Source organism: Eulemur rufifrons, chromosome 4, assembly GCF_041146395.1.
Source record: "Eulemur rufifrons isolate Redbay chromosome 4, OSU_ERuf_1, whole genome shotgun sequence".
Taxonomy (NCBI): domain Eukaryota; kingdom Metazoa; phylum Chordata; class Mammalia; order Primates; family Lemuridae; genus Eulemur; species Eulemur rufifrons.
The window spans coordinates 81,535,281-81,560,775 of NC_090986.1; the positions used below are offsets into that span (position 1 = coordinate 81,535,281).

The 25,495-nt window shown below is 36.4% G+C and overlaps 1 protein-coding gene and 1 pseudogene across 1 annotated transcript in view; one reads left to right on the plus strand and one right to left on the minus strand.

Moving 5' to 3' along the window:
• Positions 1-25,495, minus strand: part of TPTE2 (transmembrane phosphoinositide 3-phosphatase and tensin homolog 2) — an 86,665-nt gene that overhangs the window by 8,817 nt on the left and 52,353 nt on the right. The window contains exons 9-14 of the mRNA XM_069466962.1: positions 16,070-16,130; positions 15,157-15,238; positions 14,965-15,053; positions 8,354-8,415; positions 6,409-6,489; positions 3,030-3,135 (exon numbers count right to left, since the gene is read on the minus strand). Coding sequence (XP_069323063.1) covers positions 3,030-3,135; positions 6,409-6,489; positions 8,354-8,415; positions 14,965-15,053; positions 15,157-15,238; positions 16,070-16,130 — 481 coding nt within the window. The remainder of the gene's footprint in view (positions 1-3,029; positions 3,136-6,408; positions 6,490-8,353; positions 8,416-14,964; positions 15,054-15,156; positions 15,239-16,069; positions 16,131-25,495) is intronic.
• On the plus strand, positions 21,340-22,558 carry LOC138382875 (serine/threonine-protein phosphatase 4 regulatory subunit 2 pseudogene; annotated as a pseudogene).

Sequence of the window (25,495 nt, forward strand, 5' to 3'; positions counted from 1 at the left end):
TACAATCTATGATAAAGTTTATAAATTGGGCACAGTAAGAGATTAACAACAATAATAGAATACAAAAATTATAACAATATACAGTAATAAAAGTTATGTGAATGTGGTCCGACTCTCAAAATATCTCAGTGTTCTGTAGTCACCTATTTTTGGACTGCAGTTGACCATGGGTAAACTGAAACCGCAGTAAGTGAAACCACAGATGATGGAGGACCACTGTATCTGTCGTAATACCAGTTTTCTACAACTTCCAAAATTGTAAAATAGCCCAAAGACAATAAAAGGAAGAAAGGCAGAGATAAACCCGGAAGAGTACACTAAACAAGATATTACCCATTTCCAAGTTTTTCTCATACTTTTTTCTGGTGGTCTTCACATCCATCCCCTTTCTGTTGTGATAATCTCAAAGGAAGATTATTTTTATTTTAAAATAAGAGTGGTCTCATTAGGTTTGGCCTGATTATTTTTACGGGTGCAGGAAGAATTTTAACTTACCATATAGGCCTCATTAAGACTGCTCTGTGAGACTAAATCCACACAGTACTGAACAGCTAAGGTCACACCTCCATGTTCTGTCTGGAAGTCTTCATGAAGAATCTCAGATTGGACTTTTAAAATCCTCTGTTTTATGTTAGCCTGAGACTAGGAAATCAAGCCCATGAAATTCTCCCTAGACTTCATCTGCAATGCTTATAAATTTGGGCTAGTTCCTCTGCTCTTCAGATCTGCACCTTATTGTTTTTAACTAAACAATGTCACCATAGGGTTTAAAATAAATTCAAAATATTAATAAGAGAAAAGTCACAGTCTTAGGATATAGTATCAGACTGAGACAACATATTAAACTGTAGAACTTATTAAGCATATTTTTAAGCTCAGAATTTTGAAACACTAATTCTATTCTCACTGTTCATATTACAGGAATGCATTAAAACTTCATTAGATTATATGCTTGTTTGCCTGCATGGAATAGTTTAATGTTCACAAAGGTTTGTTTAGATACTGTCATTTCTACTGTTAACCAACAGGAAATTGAGGCAGAGTATACACTCAGGTATGATAGAAGCTGTCACACCACTGAGTTGGTTTTACAGTTGGGTTTAAATTTCTTTGCCGGAGAAACTGCTCCAACAGCAGACTATGTTGCCACTCACACTGCAGAATAAAGCAACCTAGCTCTTTTTGCTGGGCTCTGTCAAGTGTGGAAAGGAAGAGGTGCAAGTTCTGCTGTCCCCTACCTTCTACCACCTGCTGAACAAGGCTGGCACCTCTACCCTTGGGAGGTCTGACAACAGTCAGGGTTCCAAGCGAGGTCAACCACTAGGCTCCACTGCAACTCTATTCCTCTTAATTCACACATTTCCCATGAAGCAGTCATAATGGACTTTGTAGAGAACTTGGCAGTCTACAAAGCCTTTTCAAAAATAGTTGTTCATTATATACCCAGGCAGTCTCCCGCCAGAACAGGCTGGGTTTCAAGGGTCTTCCTACACAGCTGCTTGTTTGGAAATCTAGACCAAAATTTCCCACGGAAGCAATGCTACTGGGTTGAAGTTTGTTTTCAGAAGTCAGAAACCTATGTAATCTGTTTGTGGTAATCCATTAACATTCCTCACCACCATCAAGAGGTAGTGGAGGTATGTGTGGGGGAAACAAACATATGCAAATAATTTTTTAAAGCATTTTACATTTTAGTGAACAAGTGTTATTTTTTTGACAATGCAGTTTTAATTTATATTTTAAAGGCTTCTTTTCTTTCTGAATAGTTGGACAAAATGTTAAAGAAAATATGTCTAGATCTTATTTTGTGTGCCTTCTTAGAAGGGTAAAAATAACTAGGCTGTCTGGGTGGACACCAGTATACTGGGGCCTCCTCACGGTCCACAATCCGGCTGTTACAAGAGGTTTGCTTTAGGAGTTCAGAAGCATAACCCCTTGCTGCCTCTCTGGCAGTGGGAGTGGTGAGGTCCCATCCTCTCCACACTGAGACATCCCTGCTTTTGCTTTCCCACCTCCCCTGAGGGTAGGATGTGTGGGAGGGAAGTGAGGTGGGTAACGGAGGACAGTTCTCTCTCTCTGCTTTCCCGAGTCCCACAGATGGATAACCTGACCGATTTTCTTGCCTCCTTGGGCAATGGTGGATTCCAGCCATAGCTTTATCTCTCTCCTGACATTCTGGAAGCAGGCACATAGTCGGCTCTTTTGAAGTTTACAGGGATTTTTACTACTGGTAATACTTGGTAACTGCTAGGGGGCTGAGAGACACCTCCATAGAGCCCCACTTTTCCCCAACCCTTTCCGTTTTCATGTAGATTCAGGTAAGGAGGAACGAAGTGCTGCCCCTTAGGGGGCTCTCCTTGGTATCTCCAACACTGTGTATCCCAATGCTGTGGTCGGCTTTTTATCTATGTACTTAGTTCTCTTCTTTACTGACCCAGGGAATCCTTACTGACAGGGAAACACTAGCCCAGAGCAGGCATTCAGTAGTTACATAGCAACAAATAAAATAAAATTAATTTGCTGTTTGGGTATTTAACACATCTTGATGGAGTTGCTGTGGGTGAGAGGGTTACAGAGGGAGGAGAGAGGGGAAAGGGGAAGCCCAGGGTGATGAGAAAAAAAGGAACTAGGAAAGGAGTAGGTGAGAAAATGATACAGGGACACCTCCACCAAGATGAACCCAAACTAGAGGTGGTTATGAGAAACCAGCAGTCTTGAGGGTACATGGGTCCTTTTTCACCCCTCCATCAGAGGCTCTACCCTGAAAAGTCCATCCTGGCCTGAGGCCAGAGGAGCAATGAGAACAGGACAGAAGAGAAGGGGATAAAGCCCCCAGATTTGGTGAGGGAAAAGGGAAGGTGAAGGACATCTAAGAGTTAGCAATATGGCCAAGGACTGCTGTGTGAGCATATGTAAAAAAACAGCTATGAGTTAGGATCATCTGTATACGTAACTATGAGCAAAACCCTCCAAATAGTGGAAACATTGGCCCTCCTGCCCAACTCTTCAATTATACATAAAGCACTTACCATGAATTGAATAAATAATCAATTTTTTTAACAAGAGCAATTTTCTTGGAGGAAGATTCCAATGGTAGATATGTTTCACTTCTTCAAAATATCTAACATATCTATTCTGCAAAGCAACAGAAGCCTCAGTTTAAGTGGAGATGAAAAGTCTAAAGTCACCATTCCTAATTTTTTTCTATAGAGCTTATTAAAGACATTAAGTAGTTAAGGAAACATTTACTGGGTACTACTATATAAGTCAGCATTTTTATGAATGTTGCCTCACAACTGAATATCTACCTTGGTGGGGAAAAAGCCATTGAACTAACTGCTTAAGGGGAAGTGAAAAAGGATAAAGCCAGGTCTTGCTTATAGGCTGCTTATGATTGAGAGGGCAACTAATCAGAGTCGACAAGAAAACAGCTACAACATTTTCAATATGGGGTTAGAAGCTCAGTTGTGGCTGAGATAGAAGAAGGTTTGTGGTTTGGTAGGCAGTGGCCTTCTGGGCATGGGAGAATGGTGTATGTGAAAACCCAAGAGGAAGACCTTCATGGCTCAGTAGATTTCATTTCATTCTTCTCTTGTTCCTGCCAGCTAGACTTTCTTTCCATCTCCTCAATTCTGCTTTCATAAGGAAGCCCTGGAATTCTCCTAGCTTTGTCCTTCCCCTGTGCAAGCCATCCACAATGGCTCTCCTTGAATCTTTCTTAAGGGAGTTGAAGAGTTCTGGTACTGAATCAACTGCACTAAAAAGTTTACAGACACCCACTGAGAAGTGTTAATAAAATTAACTGCCATACTTTCCACTAGAAAGGGCCAGTCATGAGGAAGTCCTGTGTAAGTTCTTAACTCAGGGGTGGATAAAATGTGGTTGGTAGAATAGCCCACAACGCAGGGTCTGAATGTGATGGCATCTGAGAATTATCACCTGCCACAGAGGGCACACTGTCCTGGGGCCTTGTCAACACAGCCCTGACACCTGCAGCTGAGCCCTTGCATTGCTATCTCTGTGAATCAGAAGAGATTCAGTTGCAGCCTACGGTATGCCAGGTCTGGACTAAAGTTAGGGAAACTGTGCACATTTGCAGAAGAAATGGAGAAGGGGAGATATACCAGGTGACCTACATCTAACATCCCCTTGGTGCTTGTCACCAGATTCTCCACTTTCCACTAAAGGCTGTCACCTACCAGGGCCCTCAAGCTGATTTTGCTCCCACACTTCTTTCTCCTGTAGCTTAAAACAACAAGGGCTTTTAACAAAAATTAATTACAGCCAACACATAGTAAGCATTCACTGCAAACAAAGATGATATTATGAAAAGTGGCAAGGCACTTTGGGATGCAAAGGGCAGAAGGAGGGGTAGATATGGGCCTTGCCTTTCAAGGGGACACAGAAGTCACCACTTCAAATAGCTAGAGAATAATGTAAGGTAAGCTAGAGAATAAAGTCCCTAAAAGAAACACAAAGGGCTATAAAAACTGAAAAAACAAGAGACTATTTCAGGCAGGGAAGGGAAAGGGACTCCAGGAAAAGGGCCCACGTGAGCAATGGCAGGAAGGTGTAAAGTGTCCACAAGCTGGGAAACAGTAAACAGTCTAATGTGTTAGATGTGGGATCTGTCAATGCACATAGTGGAAGAAAAGGTTAGAAAAATCAAATTGTAGAAGGTCTTGAGTGCCAGGTTGAAACATTGAGTATGTTGCCATTGGTAGTCGGGGGAACATCATGGATTTAGAGCATGGAAATGGCATGATTAGACCATAACTTCATGCAATACTTTTAGCTTAGGGTCTATGGCTGTCTTTGTTTTCTTTTGTTTTATTTTTGGCTTGGGTGTGGAAGAATAGTATTAGTGGGTAAGGCTGAGGGATTTTTTGCTCAAATTTTGCCAGTAATTACAGTGTTATTCTAGCAGGGCCAAGGGTCTTATTTCGCTCCCATCACTTCACTCATAGACAAACTCATTCACAGCTACATCCAAATCTACTGAAGAATCCCCAACCAGCTCTCATTCCGGTTTGAAGAGCAATATAGATGAGAAGCTGTGAATAGCATGGGAAATAACGGGCTTCAGAGTCTGACGGATCTAGATTTGAGTACTTGGTTCAAAAGTTAATTTCTCTGAACCTCAATTTCCCAGTTTGTAAAATGGGAATTATAGTAGTCTACTTATAGAGTCACTGAGAATAATCAAATGAGATAATGAACACAAAACCCTTAGAATGATTTGACAAAGTCTGCAATGTTGTAAACTCTATCGGATAAATGTCCTGCTTCCTTCAATAAACAAATCACAAGGAATAAAGAAGAGGTAGGAAACCCATGAACTAAAGGAGACTTAAGAGACATAGCAACCAAATGAAATGTGTGGACCTTGTTTGGATCCTGATTGAAACAAACTAAATTGTAATGGATTTAGAAATTTGACTAGAAAGGGACTAGAAATTTGATATTATTAAGTTATTTTTAAGGTATAATATTTATTAAAGTTTTGGTTTTTTTTAAGAGGATTTATATTAGCTGTCATACCAAATACTTATGGGATAAAATGATCTGATGACTGAAATGTCCTTCAAGATAATCCAGGTTTAGGGAAAGAAAGAGTGGAGAGGAGGGTTGGGTGGGGTGAGGAGAGTGGGAAGGGAATGGATGAAACGTGACTGGCTGCAGGCTGGACTGACCGATGGAGCACTGTGATGACTAAGGAGAATTATTGTATGATTCTTTTGACTTTTGTATATGTTTTTAAATTTCCATAATAAAATGTTTTAAAAAGAAAAAATAGGATAATAGCATACACTTCACATAGCTGTTATGAGTATTAAATGAGATAATGTAAAAGTGCAATATTATCTGGTATATAATAGCTTTTTTTTGGAAACAGCTTCAAAGGGTATAGAGTTTTTGAAAAGTGTTTATTTTCTTTTTTCTTTCTGTTTCAAAATACACCCCCCCCTCCCCACACACACAGACACACAAGGGAGTCATTCAAAAACAGTCCTTGTGATGTTCTGCAAGGATTGAATTGTCAGTAGGGGTTTGTGAAAGACTCAGTTCCTCTTTACAGGGAAATCAAAGACTGGTGACTTTAGATAATCTTCAGGGGTCTGGAGCCTTAGGTATTGGACCTTCCTTCTCTGGGAAGGCAATGAACTCCTGGACTCTGTGAACAATAACCAGTATAAAATGGAAAGTGGGGTGCTCTGTGGAGAGCCCAGAGCACAAAGCTTGGGCAGCACCTGAGGTGCGCGTCTCACCACTGGGGAAGGATCAGGGCCTGTTGGTAAGGAACCTACTAAGTGCTACTGCCTGATCACCAAAGGAGAAGAATCTAAAACAAAACCAAATCTTCACCTTCTCCCCTAAAAAACTTCCCTTTTTAAAAGGAAAACTTACCTGAGAAGGAGTTTCTACTCCCTGAAATTTAGTGCTGCTGGTTTTATCTGTTCGTCGTTCTCCAAAATAATGAAGGCTGTCCTATAATGAAAGGGGAAAATTCAACCACGATTCATCTGCACACTGTTATTTCCTATATTAGGCATCCTTAAAGTTTGTAAGGGCACATTATTTCCTTAAGTCAGCGGTATTTGGGCAGAGGCTACCCAAAATAACAAACAAAGCTATATCAAGGACTTCTCTCATTCAAAGATGCATAAAGACATGAAATTTTAGAGCTAGAAAGACCTAGAGATCACCTAGTCCAAGTCTTCTTCCTATTTTTCCATTTTACAAATGAGAAGACTAAGACCAAATGAAAACCAACAAGCAACCTGTTATGGAGACACTGCAGCCAGTTAGAGGGAGCTAGGGCTCTGGATTGACGGCTTTCAAAAGTCTTTGTTTTTTAAGCTACAGTCCAATTTAATAAACCTAGAAGATACACGCACGCACACACACACACACACACAAACACACACAGAAATACTTACCTTTTAATATTTTCTATTCTGCTCTATTCCATTTTATTTTAAAAATGCTGGTCACAACCTAGCAAGTTGATTTTACAACTCACCGATAGATCATGATCCATAGTATGAAAAACACTGTCCTAGAACACCCAATTTAAAGGCCTCTGTGTCTCAAATTAGAAAAGTCAGAAATGGTGGAATTAGAGTACTGGGCATGGTGCATAATCCAGTCCTTCTCTTCCCCAGACTGTAGAACAAGCAACTTGAGCAGAGCTGCTAGAGGTGTGTCCTGGAAATGATAAGTTCTCAGCAAGATTATGGCAGAAAAAGGACTGAGAACCCTGCTTTAGGAAGGGAAACAGCCCACCCTGCCTTCTCAGAAATTTCCAGACGTCACAGGTCCCACATATATTAACTATGCAAAGCTACTTATGTTCCAAAGAGACTTTGTTCTTAGTTGAGAAATGGTACTTTTTTTTTTTTTTTTTTTTTTTTGAGACAGAGTCTCACTCTGTTGCCCAGGCTAGAGTGAGTGCCGTGGCGTCAGCCTAGCTCACAGCAACCTCAAACCCCTGAGCTTAAGCGATCCTCCTGTCTCAGCCTCCCGAGTAGCTGGGACTACAGGCATGCGCCACCATGCCCGGCTAATTTTTTCTATATATATTTTTAGCTGTCCATATAATTTCTTTCTATTTTTAGTAGAGGTGGGGTCTCGCTCTTGCTCAGGCTGGTCTCGAACTCCTGAGCTCAAACTATCCGCCCACCTCGGCCTCCCAGAGTGCTAGGATTACAGGCGTGAGCCACCGCGCCCGGCCAAGAAATGGTACTTTTTATCTACCTACAATTATAAGGATGGTCAAAGTTCTTTGGAGAACTTATCTAATTAATCTTGGTATTATTCTCATGAAGAAGGAAAAAGTCATGTTACTGGTGGGAGTTAGAGCAGGCCACGACTAGGGTGAGGTGAATAAAGCAAATGATTACTGAAGTTTTTTTTTTTTTTTTTTTTTTTTACACTTGCATAACATGGCTTTACTGATCTCACCTTAATCCTGCCCTATTGGGTGCTGTCTTTATTTAAAATGTTGATATTGTATACATCATAGTACTTTTGCATTAAGTTTTATTTTTAAAATATTACATTAAAATATTATTTATCCTAATGGCTATGATTTTTGGCATTCCCTTAAATTTTGTGCCTCTATAATCTCACCCTAGTCCTGGCCCAAAATAAGAGGTCCTCAAGTTAGTTACTAACTACTGCATGTTAATGAGGAAGTACCAAAATCAGACTTTCAAAAAACTGTTTTTCCAATTACAATTTCACTTAAACACCATGACTTAAAGAATCATCTTAACATCCTACCAGTGATGTTTCAGAACTAGCAAATTCAATCAGCATAAGACAAAGTTTGTAATAAGATCTTTCATACCTGTGCAGTTAAAAAGATTCCTCTGGCAATAAGGCAGACACAAACCATAGTTCCTGTTCGGCCTAGAAAAGAAAAGAAGTTAGTTCAAGGAACCATTGTTCATGGTAGGACTTAGTACAAAAACACACTCAGAAATATTCAGAGTGCATTTTGGATTGATTTTCTTTCACCCTGAATGTGCTTGTGCAAAATATTTTAATTCAGAAATAGCAAAAGGTGTTTCACTGCTTTGTGGTCATACTTGGAATTTGGTGTTTTAACTGTTGGCATGATACACATGTGCATGTGTGCATTTTTCTTGAATCTCTAATGCTGGGGATTGCAATAATAGGAAGAGGCAATCAGCTTTGCTCTAGGACTCTAAAGCTAAATTGCTACTTATTAAAAACTAATTACACACCCTATTTTTCTAAATAACATAAACAAAAGTAATACCTATAGATGATAAAACAGTCAGAACTGCAAACACCATCTAGCATTATCAATACCCATTATTTCTTCCACTTTAGAGTTTTTAACTGTATTACAAAAGTTTTCAAACATATGAAAGTAGAGAACAATATAATGAACTCTCATATACCTGTTCCCCAGATTCTATAATTATCAGTATTTTGCTTTACATGCTTAATTTCTCTCTTCTCTTCCCTCCTTTCTTCCCTATTCCTCTCTCTTTTTCTTTCTTTTCCGTTGTAGCATTTTAAAGCAAACCCTTGACTTCATGCTTAATGTCATTCCATCCTCAAAGTACTCTCAGGTACCTCTCATTGGATCCCTCATTTCCTGATTCCCTCCCCCTTCTTAGTTTCCAATGTCCATTATATCACTTTATGACCATATATACCCATTGTTTAACTAGTGCTTCTAAGTGAGAACATGTGGTATTTGTTTTTCCATTCCCGAGATACTTCATTATGGATTATGGTTCCATCCAAACTGCTGCAAAAGATATTATTTCATTCCTTTTTATGGCTGAGTAGTGTTCCATGGTGTATATATACTACATGTTCTTTATCCACTCATCAGCTGATGGGCACTTAGGTTGATTCCGCATCTTTGCAACTGTGAATTGTGCTGTGATAAACATTCAGGTACAGGTGTTTTTTTGAATAATGACTTCTTTCCTTTTGGGGAGATACCCAGTAGTAGGACTGCTGTATTGAATGGAGGTCTACTTTTAGTTCTTTGAGGAAGGTCTACTTTTAGTTCTTTGAGGAATCTCCATATACAACCAGCTCTATGAACAAAAATGTCTTTTTGCAGTTCTCTTATGTTTCAAGTTCCCAGGCCAGTAGGATTTACTGACCAGAACTTTATAACTCTCTGTTTCACTAATCCATTCCCTTTTGAGGTGTTTTTATTTTCCAGAAATGGTGGAACCTCCTTGCAGCCACAAGAGAACTACAAGGCCTTACACTACCTGTTAATCCAGAGAAGACCAGATAAGCAACACCCCATCACAGATCTTGCCCAAGGCCCTGCTGAGCAACCTATCCCTGCATCCCACTTGCACACAAGGCCAAAAAGAATGACTGATTTTAACCCTTAGCTTATTGTACTACTAAAATCTCTGCCCAGGAAGGGACTTATTTGCCATTTTTTGATCATGTGATGTATGTGCCAGTATGATTTCTCACTGCATTGTGTAAGCTGCACGCCATCCCAAATATGTAATAATGCTCACAAACTTCATGCATTATTCATTTTACCCCTAGAAAAATTCCTGACCCTATCAGTTGAGGAGGCAGATTTGAGGCAGTTCACTCATCCCACCTCCCAGTGTTCTGCAGTAAATCTCCTTTTCTCTTTCTTGACAATCCTTTTTGTCTCAGTAATTGGCTTTCTGTCTGGCAAGCAGAGACACCCCTTGCCAGGGAAACCCCCCTTTTTGGGTTCATTAAAAGATACTGTTTTCCACAGAGGTAATATTGGTTTGTTCATTCCCTCCAAATTTTATGTTGAAATTTGACCCCCAATGTTGGAAGTGGGGCTTCATGGGAGGTATGTGGATCATAAGGGTGGATTTCTCGTGAATAGATTAATACCCTCCCTGAGAGGTGGGGGGACTGAGTGAGATCTTGCTCTATTCGTTCCCACAAGGGTTCCCCTGAGAGCTGGCTGTTAAAAAGAGCCTGTCACCTTCCCCCTCTCTCTTGCCCCCTCTTCTTACCATATGATGTCTGCACATGCTGGTTCCCTTTCCCCTTCTCCCATAAATGGAAGAAGCTTGAGGCCCTTACCACATACAGATGCCAGCACTATACTTCTTGTACAGCCTGCAGAACCATGAATCAAAGAAACCTCTTTTCTGTATAAATTAGCCAGCCTTAAGTATTTCTTCATAGCAACACAAATGGACTAAGACGCTGACTTCAAAATATACAACAAAGCAGTAGTAACTAAAACAGCATGGTACTGGCATAAAAACAGACACATAGACCAATGGAACAGAATAAAGAACTCAGAAATAAATCCACGTATCTAAAGCCAATCAATTTTTGACAAAGGTGCCAAGAACACTCATTGGGGGAAAGAACACTTTCTTCAATAAATGGTGCTGGGAAAACTGAATATCTATATGCAGAGGAATGAAACTAAGTCCCCACCTCACACCCTATACAAAAATCAACTCAAAATGGATCAAAAACCTAAATGTAAGACCTGAAACTATAAAACCACTTGAAAAAAACATAGGAGAAATGTTTCAGGATATTGGTCTGGGAAAAGAATTTATGAATAAGACCTCAAAGACATAGGCGACCAAAGTAAAAATAAACAAATGAGACTTAGGAAAAAAATAGACATATACAAACTCACCTAGAGAATTAAACAGAGCAACATAACTCATTTTACAAAGCCAAAATTTGAAAAAAAAATCATGAGAAATGAAAAGGATAGCCAATGACACTCATGACATAAATAAAAAAATCCTAAACAAAATATTAACAAACATAATCCAGCAATTTATTAAAAAGAAAACATAATAAATATATAATAATAAATAAAAATAAATAGTAAATATATAATAATGAAAAATAAATAAATGATAAAAAGATGATAATAAATATAATAAATTCATTCATTCCAGAAATATGAGTTGGCTTACCACTTAATAGTCAATCAATGGAATTAACTATATTATAAAATATCAAAGAAAAATCATAGTATCATCTCAAAAATTTAGAAAAATCTTCTGATAACATTTAGCACTCATTCATAATTTTTTTAAAAACTCAGCAAACTGAAAGAAAAGGGTAGCGCATGTGCATGAACCCACTGACACACATGCACACACACACACACACACATACATATAACCCTAAAGCAGCTGGAGAAACATTGATAGCTTTTCCCTTGAGAGGAGAACTGCACAAAGATGCATGCTATTGCCACTTCTAATTCTACACCATATTGCAGGTGCTAGCCAGTGCTAAGAAGAAGAAAAAAAGAAAGAATTGGAAAGGAAAACTGTGATATGATCTTATATGGGGAAACCCCAAAGATTCTATAATCCCAACAGACTCCTGGAATTGATAAATAAATTCAGCAAAGTCTCAGGTTACAAAATCAATGTACACAAATCAATAGCATTCCTATACATCAATAATAGTCAAGCTGAGAGTCAAATCAAAGACTCAATACTATTCACAATACTCACAAAGAAATAAAATATCTAGGAATATACTTAACCAACGAGGTGAAAGATCTCTACAAAGAGAACTCTGAAACACTGAGGAACGAACTGCAGATGACACAAACAAATGGAAAAACATACCATGTTCATAGATTGGTAGGATCAACATTGTTAAAATGTTCATATTGCCCAAAATGATTTAGAGATTCAATGCAATCCCCATCAAAATACCAATGTCATATTTCACAGATCTAGAAAAAATAATTCTACACTTCATTTGGAACCTAAAAGGAGCCTGAATAGCCAAAGCAATCTTAAGCAAAATGAACAAGTCTGGAAGCATCACATTACCAGACTTCAAATTACACTACAAGGCTACAGTAACCAAAACAGCATGGTATTGGCACAAATATAGAGGCATAGACTGATGGAACAGAACAGAGAACACAGGCATAAAACCATCTACCTACAGCCAACTGATCTTTGACAAAGCAGACAATATACAATGGGGAAAAGATGCCCTATTCAATAAATGGTTCTGGGAAAATTGGATAGCCACATGCAGAAGAATGAAACAGGATTCGTATCTCTCACCACTCACAACAATTAATTCAAGATGGATAAAAGATGTAAATGTAAGGCATGAAACTATAAGAATGCTAGAAGAAAATGTTGGAAAAACTCTTTTAGTCATTGGCCTAGGCAAAGAATTTATGAAGAAGACCTGAATGGCAATCACAGCAACAAAAAAAATAAATAAATGGGACTTGATTAAATTAAAAAGCTTCTGTACAGCTAAGGAAATAATCAACAGAGCAAATAGACAACCTATAGAATGGGAGAAAATATTCCCAAGCTGTACACCTGATAAAGGGCTAATAACCAGAATCTACAAAGAACTAAAGCAAATCAGCAAGAAAAAAACAAACAACCCCATTAAAAACTGGTCAAAAGACGTGGACAGAAGCTTTTCAAAAGAAGATAGACAAATAGCCAATAAACATATGAAAAACTGCTCAATGTTACTAATCATCAGGGAAATGCAAATTAAAACCACAATGAGATATCACCTTATCCCAGTTAGAATGGCTTTTATTAAAAAGTCCAAAAACAATAGATGCTGGCATGGATGCAGAGAGAAAGGAATGCTTATACATTGCTGGTGGGACTGCAAATTAGTACAACCTCTATGGAAAACAGCATGGCACCCACAACCACAGCAGGCTAATTTTTCTATTTTTTGTGGAGATGGAGTCTTGCTCTTGCTTAGGTTGGTTTCAAACTCCTGAGCTCAAGAGATCCTCCCGCCTCAGCCTCCCAGAGTGCTAGGATTACAGGTGTGAGCCACTATGCCCAGCTGGGGGAAAGTTTCTTGACATTGGCCTGGATAAAGATTTTTTTTTTATATGACTGAAAAGCATAGGCAACAAAAGAAAAAAATAGACAAATGGGATTGCATCAAACTAAAAAGCTTCTGCACAGCAAAGGAAATAATCAGTGGGGTGAAGAAATGACCTACAGAATTGGAGAAAATATTTGTGAACCATACATGTGCTAAGGGGTTAAAAGTAAATAAAATAATGAACTCAAACACCACAATAGCAAGAAAACAAATTACTCCTTTAAAAAAATGGGCAAAGAATCTGAAAAGACATTTCTCAAAAGAAGACATCCAGATGGCCAATAGGTATATGAAAAAATGTTCAACATCACTAATCATCAGGGAAAATCAAATTAAAACCATAATGAGATATCACCTTACACCTGTTAGGATGGCTATTACCAAAAAGACAAAAGATGAGAAGTGTTGGTGAGGATGTGGAGAAAATGGAACCCTTGTACACTGTTGGCAGGAATGGAAATTAGTATAGTCATTATGGAAAACAGTATGGAGGTTCCTCAAAAAACTAAAGATAGTACTACTATATGATTCAGAAATTCCACTTCTGGGTATATAACCAAAGGATATGAAATTAGTATTTTGAAGAGATATCTGCACTCCCATGTTCACTGCAGCATTATTCACAATAGCCAAGATATGGAATGTACCTAAGTGTCCATCAATGGGTGAATGGATAAAGAAAATGTAGTGTATGTACACAATGGATTATTATTCAGCATTAGAGAATGAAATCCTGTCATTTAAGACAACATGGGTGACCCAGGGGGACATTATGTTAAGTGAAATAAACTAGGCACAGAAAGACAAATACTGCATGATCTCACTTATTTGTGGAATCTAAAAAAGTAGAATTTATAGAAGCAGAGAACAGAATGGTGGTTACTAGGGGCTGGGGGGAAAATGGAGAATTGTGGAGATATTGGTTAAAATATACAAAATTTCAATTAGACAGGAAGAATACATTCAGGAAATTTATTGTACAACATGGTGACCATAGTTGATGTATTGTATATTTGAAAACTACTAAGATAATAGATTTTAAATGTTCTCACCACACACAAAAAATGATAAGTATGTGAGGTAATTCATGTGTTAATTAGCATTATTTAGCCATTCCATAATGTATACATACATCAAAACATCATGTTGTACACCATAAATATATACAATTTTTATTTGTTAATTAAAAAATAAAAATAAAAAACAACCTTAAATAAAATAAATGTGCACTGACGTTCTAAAGTTAGACACCATTTTTATTTTGACAGATATAAACTGGCAAATCAATAATCAAGCAACCCAAACATTGATAAACAAGGGAAAATAATGCTCAACTTTCTTTAGTTCTTTTTTTCCTATTAATACTTTCTTCCCTTCCTTATGCTCTTCCTTTCTCCCTCCCTTCTTCCTTTTTTCCTTCCTTCTCTCTTTCCTTTCCTTTCTCTTTCCCTTCCTTCAGTATTAAAGGTAATATTTAAAAATGTTAATAACTATTAATACTTATTAATAGCAATATATATCTTGTTCTTGTACTTTAAGATATTTCTTAAATCTCTTTAGAAAGAAAAATATTATTACCTTTGCCTCCTTTGCAATGAATCACTACGACGTTTTCCTTATCTTTCGACATCCATTCATCGACGTCTTTAGAGAACGCCACCATCTGGCTGATTTCAAATGTAAGATTTTTAGTTGAATTAAAATATTTCCAAAAAATCAAGCCCAATGTATTTAGCCCTCTTCTCACAGTCAACTTGCCATAAAACTTACCACAGAGTGGGGACGTTGTGATCATCAATCATGACTCTATAAACTCTGTTATGGAAGTACTTAGGATCATATTCTTTCTCACCTAAAATAAATAATGCACATGTTATGTCATATCTCTATACCTAATAACATAGTAAATGATGAAATTATCAATAATTGAAAATTTTCTATTAGAAATTCCTTATCTACCTTCAAGAGGAGATTTCTGAGTGGTTCCTAATGCTCTAAAACAAACTTAAAGATCTCAAAAACATAAGAATAGTAGTGGTTTGTCTCCATTTCAGGTAACCTAAGCCCAACTTATTTTTGTTTAGTAGCCCTTACTTTTAACTTTCAAGCATACTACTCACTGTATTAATATTATTGTAGGGTAGTTAGAAACCATGCAAAGAGGCAAATATAGCTGGCCCCCTGAAAATGTCTATTTAATATATAGGTAGACGAAAAAAATCAAGAGAGACAGAGTGGTAAACTAGGGTATAATCTGTTTTCAACAGGACTTTTTGTTTTTTCATTTTTTCCTCCCATCTAGGGCCCTGCTCTCTCATCACAATTCACTCCCACTGGGTTAGAGTACACGTGTTAGATTGTCTATGTCCTCATAAAGGAATCTGACAGGAAAATCAGATTTTCCTAAACCTAATATCACTAGAGCAGATCTTCCCTAAAATGGTTCACCTTCACTCCGGTCTCTTTGGTCCCACAAGGCCTGCCTCCCTCACTCCCCCACAGTAGTTTGTACTGCTGGGCTCACTCTTCCGACCAAATGGGGCCATTCAATACCGGAATTTTTGAATTCACTCTCCAACACCACCAAACACTTACGACCAAATACAATGGAAAAAAATCATCTTCTTACATGCAGTAATCTGTTTTCTATCTACAGTAGCAAAATATCAAGTCAGGTACATACTGCATAGATTGTAGACTTGATAGTGGTTCTGATGTTTACTGTCTAGGAACCGCACGACTTCCTAAAAAAAGACGGATGCATAGCTTACATATCCACATGGCAACAATATAAGCCATTTCCTAGGAGTAACCTAAAATGATTATTACTTTCTATTCATCTGTCTCTCAGTGGCACCTCCTGGGGGAGATCCAGGAAGTATGAGGGTATGAGCATCCCAAGTCGTATCTAAACCACAGTGGTTTGCCAGTAGCCCACAAAGTGTACTTGGCTACTTAGACTAGCCTCTGCTCCAAATATACATTGTTTAAACCTACCAGAGAAGGAAATTAGCTGGTCAACTATTAATAGTTTTAAGTAAATTTGTTCCAAATATTTAATTCACAGTAACATATGGCTCTTATTTAAATCTAATTCTGTATAGATACGCCTTTTAGATAACAATCTGGATATTACAATCTACTTAACACTATATAAATAAAAAAATGCAAAAAAATATAGTATGAGTATGCGTGTGTGTATACATGATAGGAAAACATAAACATCAAATTTTAGATAAGTGGTAGCAATATGGACAGTCTTTTAAGCCTATCTGTGTTTTCTTATCTTCTAAAAGAAATGTGTGTGTATATATATATACATATACACACATATTTGTGCATATATGTGTATAACCTATAAAATGAGAAATAGCAGTTATTATTTAAAATACATTAAATATTGCCATACTCATACAACAATATTTTCAGAAAATGTATCCATCTGAAACATACCCACACATATACACATGTACATATGTGTCTTTGTGCCACAACAAAAATGACTGTCATAAAATTAAAAAAAAACTGATTAGTATAGTACCCTTAGAGCAATGATTACTGGCTTAATATTGAGAAAAAAATTAAGGTATGGAAGTAATCAATTTGTTAAATTGATTATCTCTGTCCAGATGAAAAGCAAAAAGATGAACATTCTGAGTCTGCATAGCATGAGGGGAAGAGGATAAAAGTCTTATACAGTTCAAAAATTCATGGGAATCTCTTATATAAAATCCATATGTATTCAGAAATCAAATATAAAAAACTATAAATATCTCTAAAAAATTTAAGTGAACATGAATCAGTTCTTTGAGTTAGGAAGAAGTAAGTATTGAATCAAGGGAAAATCAATAGGTTCAATAGGTTTAGTTTTGACTTCATAAAAATTTGAATTTCTGTTTAGAAAATGCCACAACAAACAACTGACAGGAGAAAAGATTTTTCAGTAAAATTAACTGAATGGGGACTATACTTACTATAAGAAACAAATAACTCTAACAACAACTTAAGTAGTACTCCCTCACCCTATAGGTAAATGGGCTAAGGACATAAACAATCCACAACAGTGAAATTCCAATCAATAATCTACATAGATAAATATTCAGCCTTACCAATAAGAAAGTCAAAACAGGGGCATGCCATTTTCAGCCATGAAATTAGCCGTTTTTAATGAGAAAATTCAATGCTGGCAAATAGGGCATGAAAATAAAACCTTTGATTTACTGCTAATACAATAAATGACACAATTGCCCTTGGAGTATTCAATTGTACCAAGGCTAAAAATTAAAAGATGGCAAAGATTTTATGACTGTAGGTAATATATATCTGATTTTTCTCAATAGCTCAGCCTTTATGTGGGCTTACTAAGTTTATAATCTGTGGAACTCTTCCTTGTGAACCCTTCCTCCTTCCTTCTACAGCAAAAGTAGAAAATGCTGTCTACTCTTTGAAAGTCTTCTTGCAACAACCTCCACCTTTAGGTTTTCCTAAATCTGCCAAACTCATCTCTCTGCCTATCTTAGCTCACTCCTTGATTTGGAGGCAAAGGTACACACACCCTCTCTTGCATGAGGTGGCAGCAGTGGCTAAACCTGTTGCTGCTTCCACTATAGTACTTGTTTCTCCACTAACTCTATGGGTCCTACATCTGTACAGTTATTGCTACTTCAAGGCAGCATTTGACATTTCTCTGTTAGCAAATTTAGTACTTGTGAAATTTTACTGTCTTCTTTGTATATTCTATGTTGTTCAAACATAGCCCTGAAACTTTATTCCCTTTTAAGGATAAAGGGGAACCACATAACTGTTTAGCATCCACTCAGGAGTTAAGCATGCCTAGATCTGAATCTTGCACCCTTTAGTCGATCTTAATTTAAAATACTTTGTAGATTGTTCTTATCTTAAAAATGACAAAGGCATTCCCTGTGCAGGATATACTGTTGTCATTGAACACACAACCACTGAAGCAGCTCCATGGTGTTAATTCCCAGTCTGTCCAGGTAGCTGAACTAGTATGTTAGATTTGAAGCTCCACTCTGGCAAAGATAGAAGACTAAATAGTAATATGGACAGTAGATATACTTTTTGGGTAGTTTATGATTTATGGATTTTATGAAAATGGATGATTTATTACCTGCTCTTTGGAAACTCTAAAAATGGCAAAGAGATCAATCAATGACTTATTAGAACTTTGTCAATACCCCAAGGAGATAAATTTAATAACTGAAAGAAACCAATAGTCTAGAGACCACCCCAGATGTAAATATGAATGTCTTTGTTTTGATATACATGCTAAATGACATTTTTGGCTTTAAAAAAATACGTCAGCTAATATTAAGTGTCATTAAATTTATATTTGTCACCACCAAACCTACAAAAAGAAAATTGGCTCAATTTAGATTAGATGTAATTAACTCATAGCTATCAATTCAATCTACTAAAAAGCAATATTAGCAATCAAGGAATGCTTAACCCATAACAGATGGATTCTGGCAATTTTGGGATGGCTGCCCTGAAGTGGCATGATCCATCCAATGGAGCTTGGTCAAAGTACAAACACATTTTTATACAACTGCTCAAGTTTTGAGTCACTGTCTATATATTAGTTATTGTTTGCAAAGTTTTTGCATGTATAGAAATGCTTCCCTTCCTGAGAGTAAGGTAGAATGATTCCATCAGTGGTCTCCATTCTTCATCTTGCCCTGTATCCATATCCTCGCTCTTCACCTTGTTTTGCCCTCTCACTCTAATTTTGGGTTCCATCATGTGAGTTGATTTGGTCAATGGGAAAACACAAAGCAGAGGCTGCAAAAGCACTTGTAAGATTCTATTCTAGATCTTGCCTTTTGCAATCATCTTGAAACATATCCAGGGTATCCTGATGGAGAATGAAGATGAGTCAAGCAGATATGGGTTACCCAAGAGACCCCAGCTAAGATCATTTTAGACCAGCTGATAAAGACATTTCAAGAAAGGAAAACTGAATATCTCTCATGAACATAAACAAAAAGTTCTAAATAAAATATTAGCAAATAGAATCTAATGATATATGGAAAGGATAATATATTAAGACCAAAGGGAGTTTATTCCAGTAATAAAAACAAAAGATTGGTTTAACATTTGAAAATCTTAATGGAATAACAGAGAAAAACATTTTGATTATCTTGATAGATGCAGAAAAAGTATCTGATAAATCCAACACCAATTCATGATTTAAAATTTTTAGTAAACTAGAAATAAAATGGAACTATCTTAATCTCGTAAAAGATAGCTACAGAGCCTATAGGCAATATCATTTCTAATAGTGAAATATAAAATTCTTTCCACCTAAGTCTGCGAACATGGCAAAGCTGCCTTCTCTTACCACTTCTATTCAATATTAGAGTGGAAGTCCCAGACAATTTAATAAAGAAAGAAAAAAATAAATAAAAAGTATAAAAAGTGGAGAGAAAGTAATAACTTTATGTGATTGTATACATAAAAATCCCAAGTAATCTACAAATCAATTATTAAAATGAATGTGTGAATTTATAAAGGATGCTGCATATAAGGTCAATATACAAAAATCAATTATATTCCTATATACCAATAGCAAATAATTAGAAAATAAACTATTTAAAATTTCATTTAAAATAGCACAAAAACTTATCAAATGCCTAAAAATAAAACTAACAAAAGATATGTAAAACCTGTACACTGAAAATACTGCTAAAAATAATCAAAGACGACCTAAGTAAATGGAGAGATACACTACGTTTATGGGTTGGAAGTCTCAATATTTTTAGACATCAATTTCTCCCCAAAGTAAGCTACATAGTTAATGCCTCCCAAGTTAAAGTGCCAGCAGGGTATGTGTGTAGGGTGTGTGTGGGGTGTGCGTATGTGCGTAAATTTACATGATGATTCTAAAATTTATATGGAAATTCAAAAAAATCTAGGCGAGCCAAGATAGTTTGAAAAGAGTACAAAGTTGGAGGACTTATAATATACAAGTTTTCAAGACTTACTATAAAGTCATAGTAATTAAAACTGTAAGTTGGGCTCAAGTATAGACAATCAATAATGGAAAGGCGAGGGGGCCCAGAAACAGACCCATACATATTACGTTCATTTGATTTACAACAAAAGCATTTTGTTCACTTGATTTATACATATATGTTCACTTGATTTACAATTCAGTGGGGGAAATGATGCTCTTTACAGGAGCATTTGATAGCTGTATGAAAAACATGAATATTGACACTTTGTTGTATCTTTACAATAATTAATTGGAGATCAGTCATAGACTTAAATGTGAAAGGTAAAACAATAAAGCTTTAGAAGACAAGACGGTGGGATGTTTTCATAATCTTGGGGTCAGATAAAGATTTCTTAAACAGAACACAAAATCACTAACCATAAAAAAATTGGTAAATAGAACTTCTTTAAAATGAAGCATTCTTCTCATTAAAATAACCCGTAAGAGGGTTAAAAGGCAAGCCACAGACCAGGAGAAAATATTTACAATGAAAACATTGAACAAAAGACTTGTTTCCAGAATATATGAAGAATTGTTACAAATCAGTTAGAAACAACTAAATTTTAAAATGGACAAAATACTTAATTTAATTAGGCATTTGATAGATACCTAATTGCATATATCTACAAAAAGACATGTGTAAAGATCTTCAGCAATTTCATAATAACCCTAGAATGGAAATAATCCAAATGTTTAAAAAAAGCCAGATGAATAAATGAATTATGGAATATTCAAGCAATGCAATCTATTCAGCAGTAAAAGCGAACTACTTGCAGAGCTCCACGTTGGAGGGCTGGTGGATTTAAGCTCACTTCCTGTAGTCTGCTTGCCTGGAGTGTGTGCAAGGGATGGGGAGCGGGTCGGGGCAGGCTCCAGGGCAGGGGTTTGGAGAGGCCCTGGGGTTTGGCTTGGGTTCAGCTCAGGTTTCGGGGAGACCAGCGGAGGGAGGCAGAGGTTGCAGGGACTATGGGAAGCCACGGACTTGGACAGACTGTGGGAAGCCCTAAAAGATTTTGAAAGGAGGAGGGAAAAGGAAGCTCCTGTTCTGGATCAGTTTCTTTGTTGTGAAGCCAAGACTGGAGAAATGATTCAATGGTCTCAATTTAAAAGTGTTTTATTTTCAAACTGGAGAAAGTAATGAATGATTTCAGAACTTCAGCTTCTGAACCAAGAAGTCCTCCCAACTCTAATGTCGAATATACGCCCTTTGGTGAAACGAAGGAAAGAATACTGAAACTTGTCAGTGGATTTAATGGGAGAAGATGAATTACAGCTACTCTCTGAACTGAAGTTACAGTTTTTTAGTATTCTTTTTACTATTGGCCATTATGTGAATTGTTAACAGAGCCAAGGAGAAACTGTACAGGAAAAGACATATTTCTCAGAGGAGCAGAAAAGAATGTGATGGTTGTTAGCTATGTTCATCCTTCTTCAGAGAAAAACAATCTCAATAGTTTAAATCAAATGATGACAGCTCCCGTGATAACAATAGTTGGTGTGAGAGCAGAGACAGCTAAGAGTCAAACTTCCAGCAAAATCACAATGACTTTCCAACATCTGGAATCAGAAGATTCCTAAGTGAGCCCTATAAAAAAGTCCAGATGAAGATGCTGCGGAAATTAAGGGACATGAGATTTCACAAAGAAGGTGAAACCAGAGAGCTGGCCAAACAACCTTCAGTGAAATTTCTTCAGTTTTGGTAGAAGAAAAAGAAGTATCATTTTCATCTCAGCATAAAGACAAAGAAAATAATTGTACCAAGCTGCACTGTACAGGAGAGGATGAAGAAGAGGAGGAAGAGAATCATTTCTGACAGCAAGAGAAATGATCCCAGAAAGAAAAAAAAAAATCAAGAAAAAGAATCTGATGATGCCTTAAACTGTGAATGAAGAGACTTCTGAGGAGAATAATCAAATGGAGGAATCTGATCTGTCTCAAGCTGAGAAAGACTTACATTCTGAGAGTAGTGAAAATACAGGCCCCGCTAACAGAGTAAATACTAATACAGGTAATGTTAATGATTCTGATTGCCATGAAACAGAAGAATTTGTAGGATCCAATTCCGGTAAAACTGAAGATGTTCGCTCAGAATCATCCATGGAAAACGATGACGAAGCCACAGAATTCACAGATGAACTGACAGACAAGACTATTTAGAAACATTTAGATGCAGTATTTTATATACAGTTCTAGTTTTACACTGTGTAAAATGATTATGTAATAAAGTGGATCTTTAGTTTTACAATAGCAGCAGGTTGTAAAATAAAGTACTTTATGGGATAAAACCTGAAAGAATTGTCCATATAGGAACTGTGAATATCAGCTCCCCTGGGTACTGCTTATACCTGACTTTTGGGGGGTGGGGGAGGGGGGAGGGATTTGGTCAAATCAATAGCTTATGAATAGACTTTTTTAAAATTTAGAATTAAAGTTTATAAACTGGAAGGTAATAATTATAATTTTGAAAATCTTTTAGAGAGCATTACATTTAGTTTGTACAAATGCAAGAAAGATTGTTGTCTCTTTGCCAACATTGGCAGTTTTCATATTTTAGTCACAGTTTGAACATTTTAACATGTGAATTACAGGATTTCATGCTGGTTTCCAGATTTTATTGTTTGAATAGGTACAATGGAACTTTAAGTTTCTCATATATACATATACATGAATTCTATATTATGTATATTTATAAATACATGTTATATAGATTATTCTGAGGGGGAACATTATATTTTTCTGTTTCTATAAGAGATGAATACAGTGGATATTTTCCCTGTTGGTAATAATTGAATTCACTTCTTTCAGAAGACAGCTTCTTTCTCTTCTGAGTACTTTAAAATCTAGTCCTTGTGAAACCCTGGAAATCTTAAGTTTGTTGAAATATCAGGTTAAACTCATTCCAAGAATTCTGTTCAAACTAAAACTCTTTTGTACACTTCTGAGGTACCTGAAAAAAAGACTTCATTATTTATGAGAAAATGTGCATTATCTTGGAAATTGTATTCAAACATTAGCTTACTATTTTGTAGAATAAATCCTTATGAAGCTGACATGAGACTATCTCAGAAGAACTGGGAAGGTTCCTTAACCTTTTGCTTGTTTTTCTGAACATTGTGAATAGTACACATTTCTCTCTAAGTTATTCTACAGCATGCAAATGTCAATGGTATGAAACATCACTGTGCTGGAAGAATTAATATAATACTTTAGTAATGTACCTGAGCTAAATCACTGAAGCTTTAGGGGTACATAGACAACACCATAATATGCATGGCATTTTGAAGTGAATTAAATACTGTGTAACTTGCTTCTTTGATAGCCAGTGTTATATTTTTCAGATCAACATAAAGCACAATGAGTACTCTAAACTCAGTATTTTCAAATTCAATATTTAAAGCCATCCAAGCTGAAACTTCCCTGCCAAAATTTTTGGCTGCCAAATTTATAGCTGTTTCTTTAGCTATATATTTTTAAAATTTCTATAAAGTAGATTTTATAAAATGTAACATGTTTGCTGCCTTTGCAAAGGGGTGTATAATTGTATAATTTTTGTGTATAAACTAAATGCTTTGGGTTTTCAATACGGTCGTCTATAAGGCAATAAATATTAATGTTATAAAAATAACTACCAGTGCACACACAATATTGGATGAATCTCACAGAATCGATTTTTGAGGCTAAAAAGCCAGTCACGAAAGATGTACTACTATATGATTCCACATATGTGAAATTCAAGTAAAAGTAAAACTAATCTGTGGTGACACAAATCAAGATAGCAATTATCTCTGGTGTATTGGGATATTGACTAGAAAGGGGCAAGAAATGTTCAATACCTTGATAGGGTGATGGGACATGCATATATAATTATTTATAATCTCATCAAGATATATACTTAAGATTAGTACAACTTACAGTATTTATTATATCTTAATAAAAGCGTAATTATATATGCATGTGTATGTATATGTATACTTATATGTACGCATGTATATATACAGATAATTAAATTTTTATTGAGGTATAACAAATAACTGTAAATTGCACTAATGTACACACACACATATCTAAACTCCTTAAACAATGACTTTCAGCTAGAATTTCATAGTAAACAGCAGTATATGTTTGAAATTTGTCATCCACAGATCCTAAAGCAGTATGTCTCCACTATAATTTAGAATTTCAATTTAAAAACACACATTTTAGTTATAGCATTCCCATCCTTTGTCCCTGTGATAGACTAAAAAAAAAAAAAAATGGCCACAATTCTTTGTAATTCTTTTCATCAGAAGATGGAGTATGTTTTCTACTCCATGAATCTGGACTGGTATTATAATTTGCTTTGTCCAGTAGAATGAGGTACAAGTCATATTATACTAGTTTTGAGCCTGGGCCTTAAGAGGCTTTGTATACTTTTGCTTTCTGTTCCTGGGACCCCTGTCACTGCCACCATGTGAACAGGTCTGAACTAGCCTACTGGAGAATAAGAGACAACATGGAGCCATTCAGCCAAGCCATATTATTTTATTTTAGTTTTATCGGTTTCCTTCATTCTGTTTTAAAATTTTTTAATTGACACATAATAATTACACATATTTATGGGGTACAGTGTGATATTTCAATACCTGTATGCAATGCTTAATGATCAAATCAGGATTATTAGCATATTCATCACCTCAAATATTGATCATTCTTTGTGTTGGGAACATCCAAAATCCTCTCTTCTAGCTATTTTAAAATATCCAATAAATTATTAACTATGGTCACCTTACAGTGCTATAGAACAACAGAACTTATTCCTCCTACCTAGCTATAAGCTTGTACCTGTTAACCAACCTATCTCCCTATCATACCCTCCCCACTTCCCTTCCCAGCCTCCAGTAACCACTATTCTACTCTCTACTTCTTTAACATCAACTTTTTTAGCTTCCATATATGAGTGAGCCCATGTGATATCTGTCTTTCTGTGCCTGGCTTATTTTACTTAACATAAGGTTCTCCGGGTTCATCTACGTTGCCGTGAATGACAGGATTTCATTTTTTTATGGCTGAATAGTATTCCATTGTGTATATATACCATATTTTCTTTATCTGTTC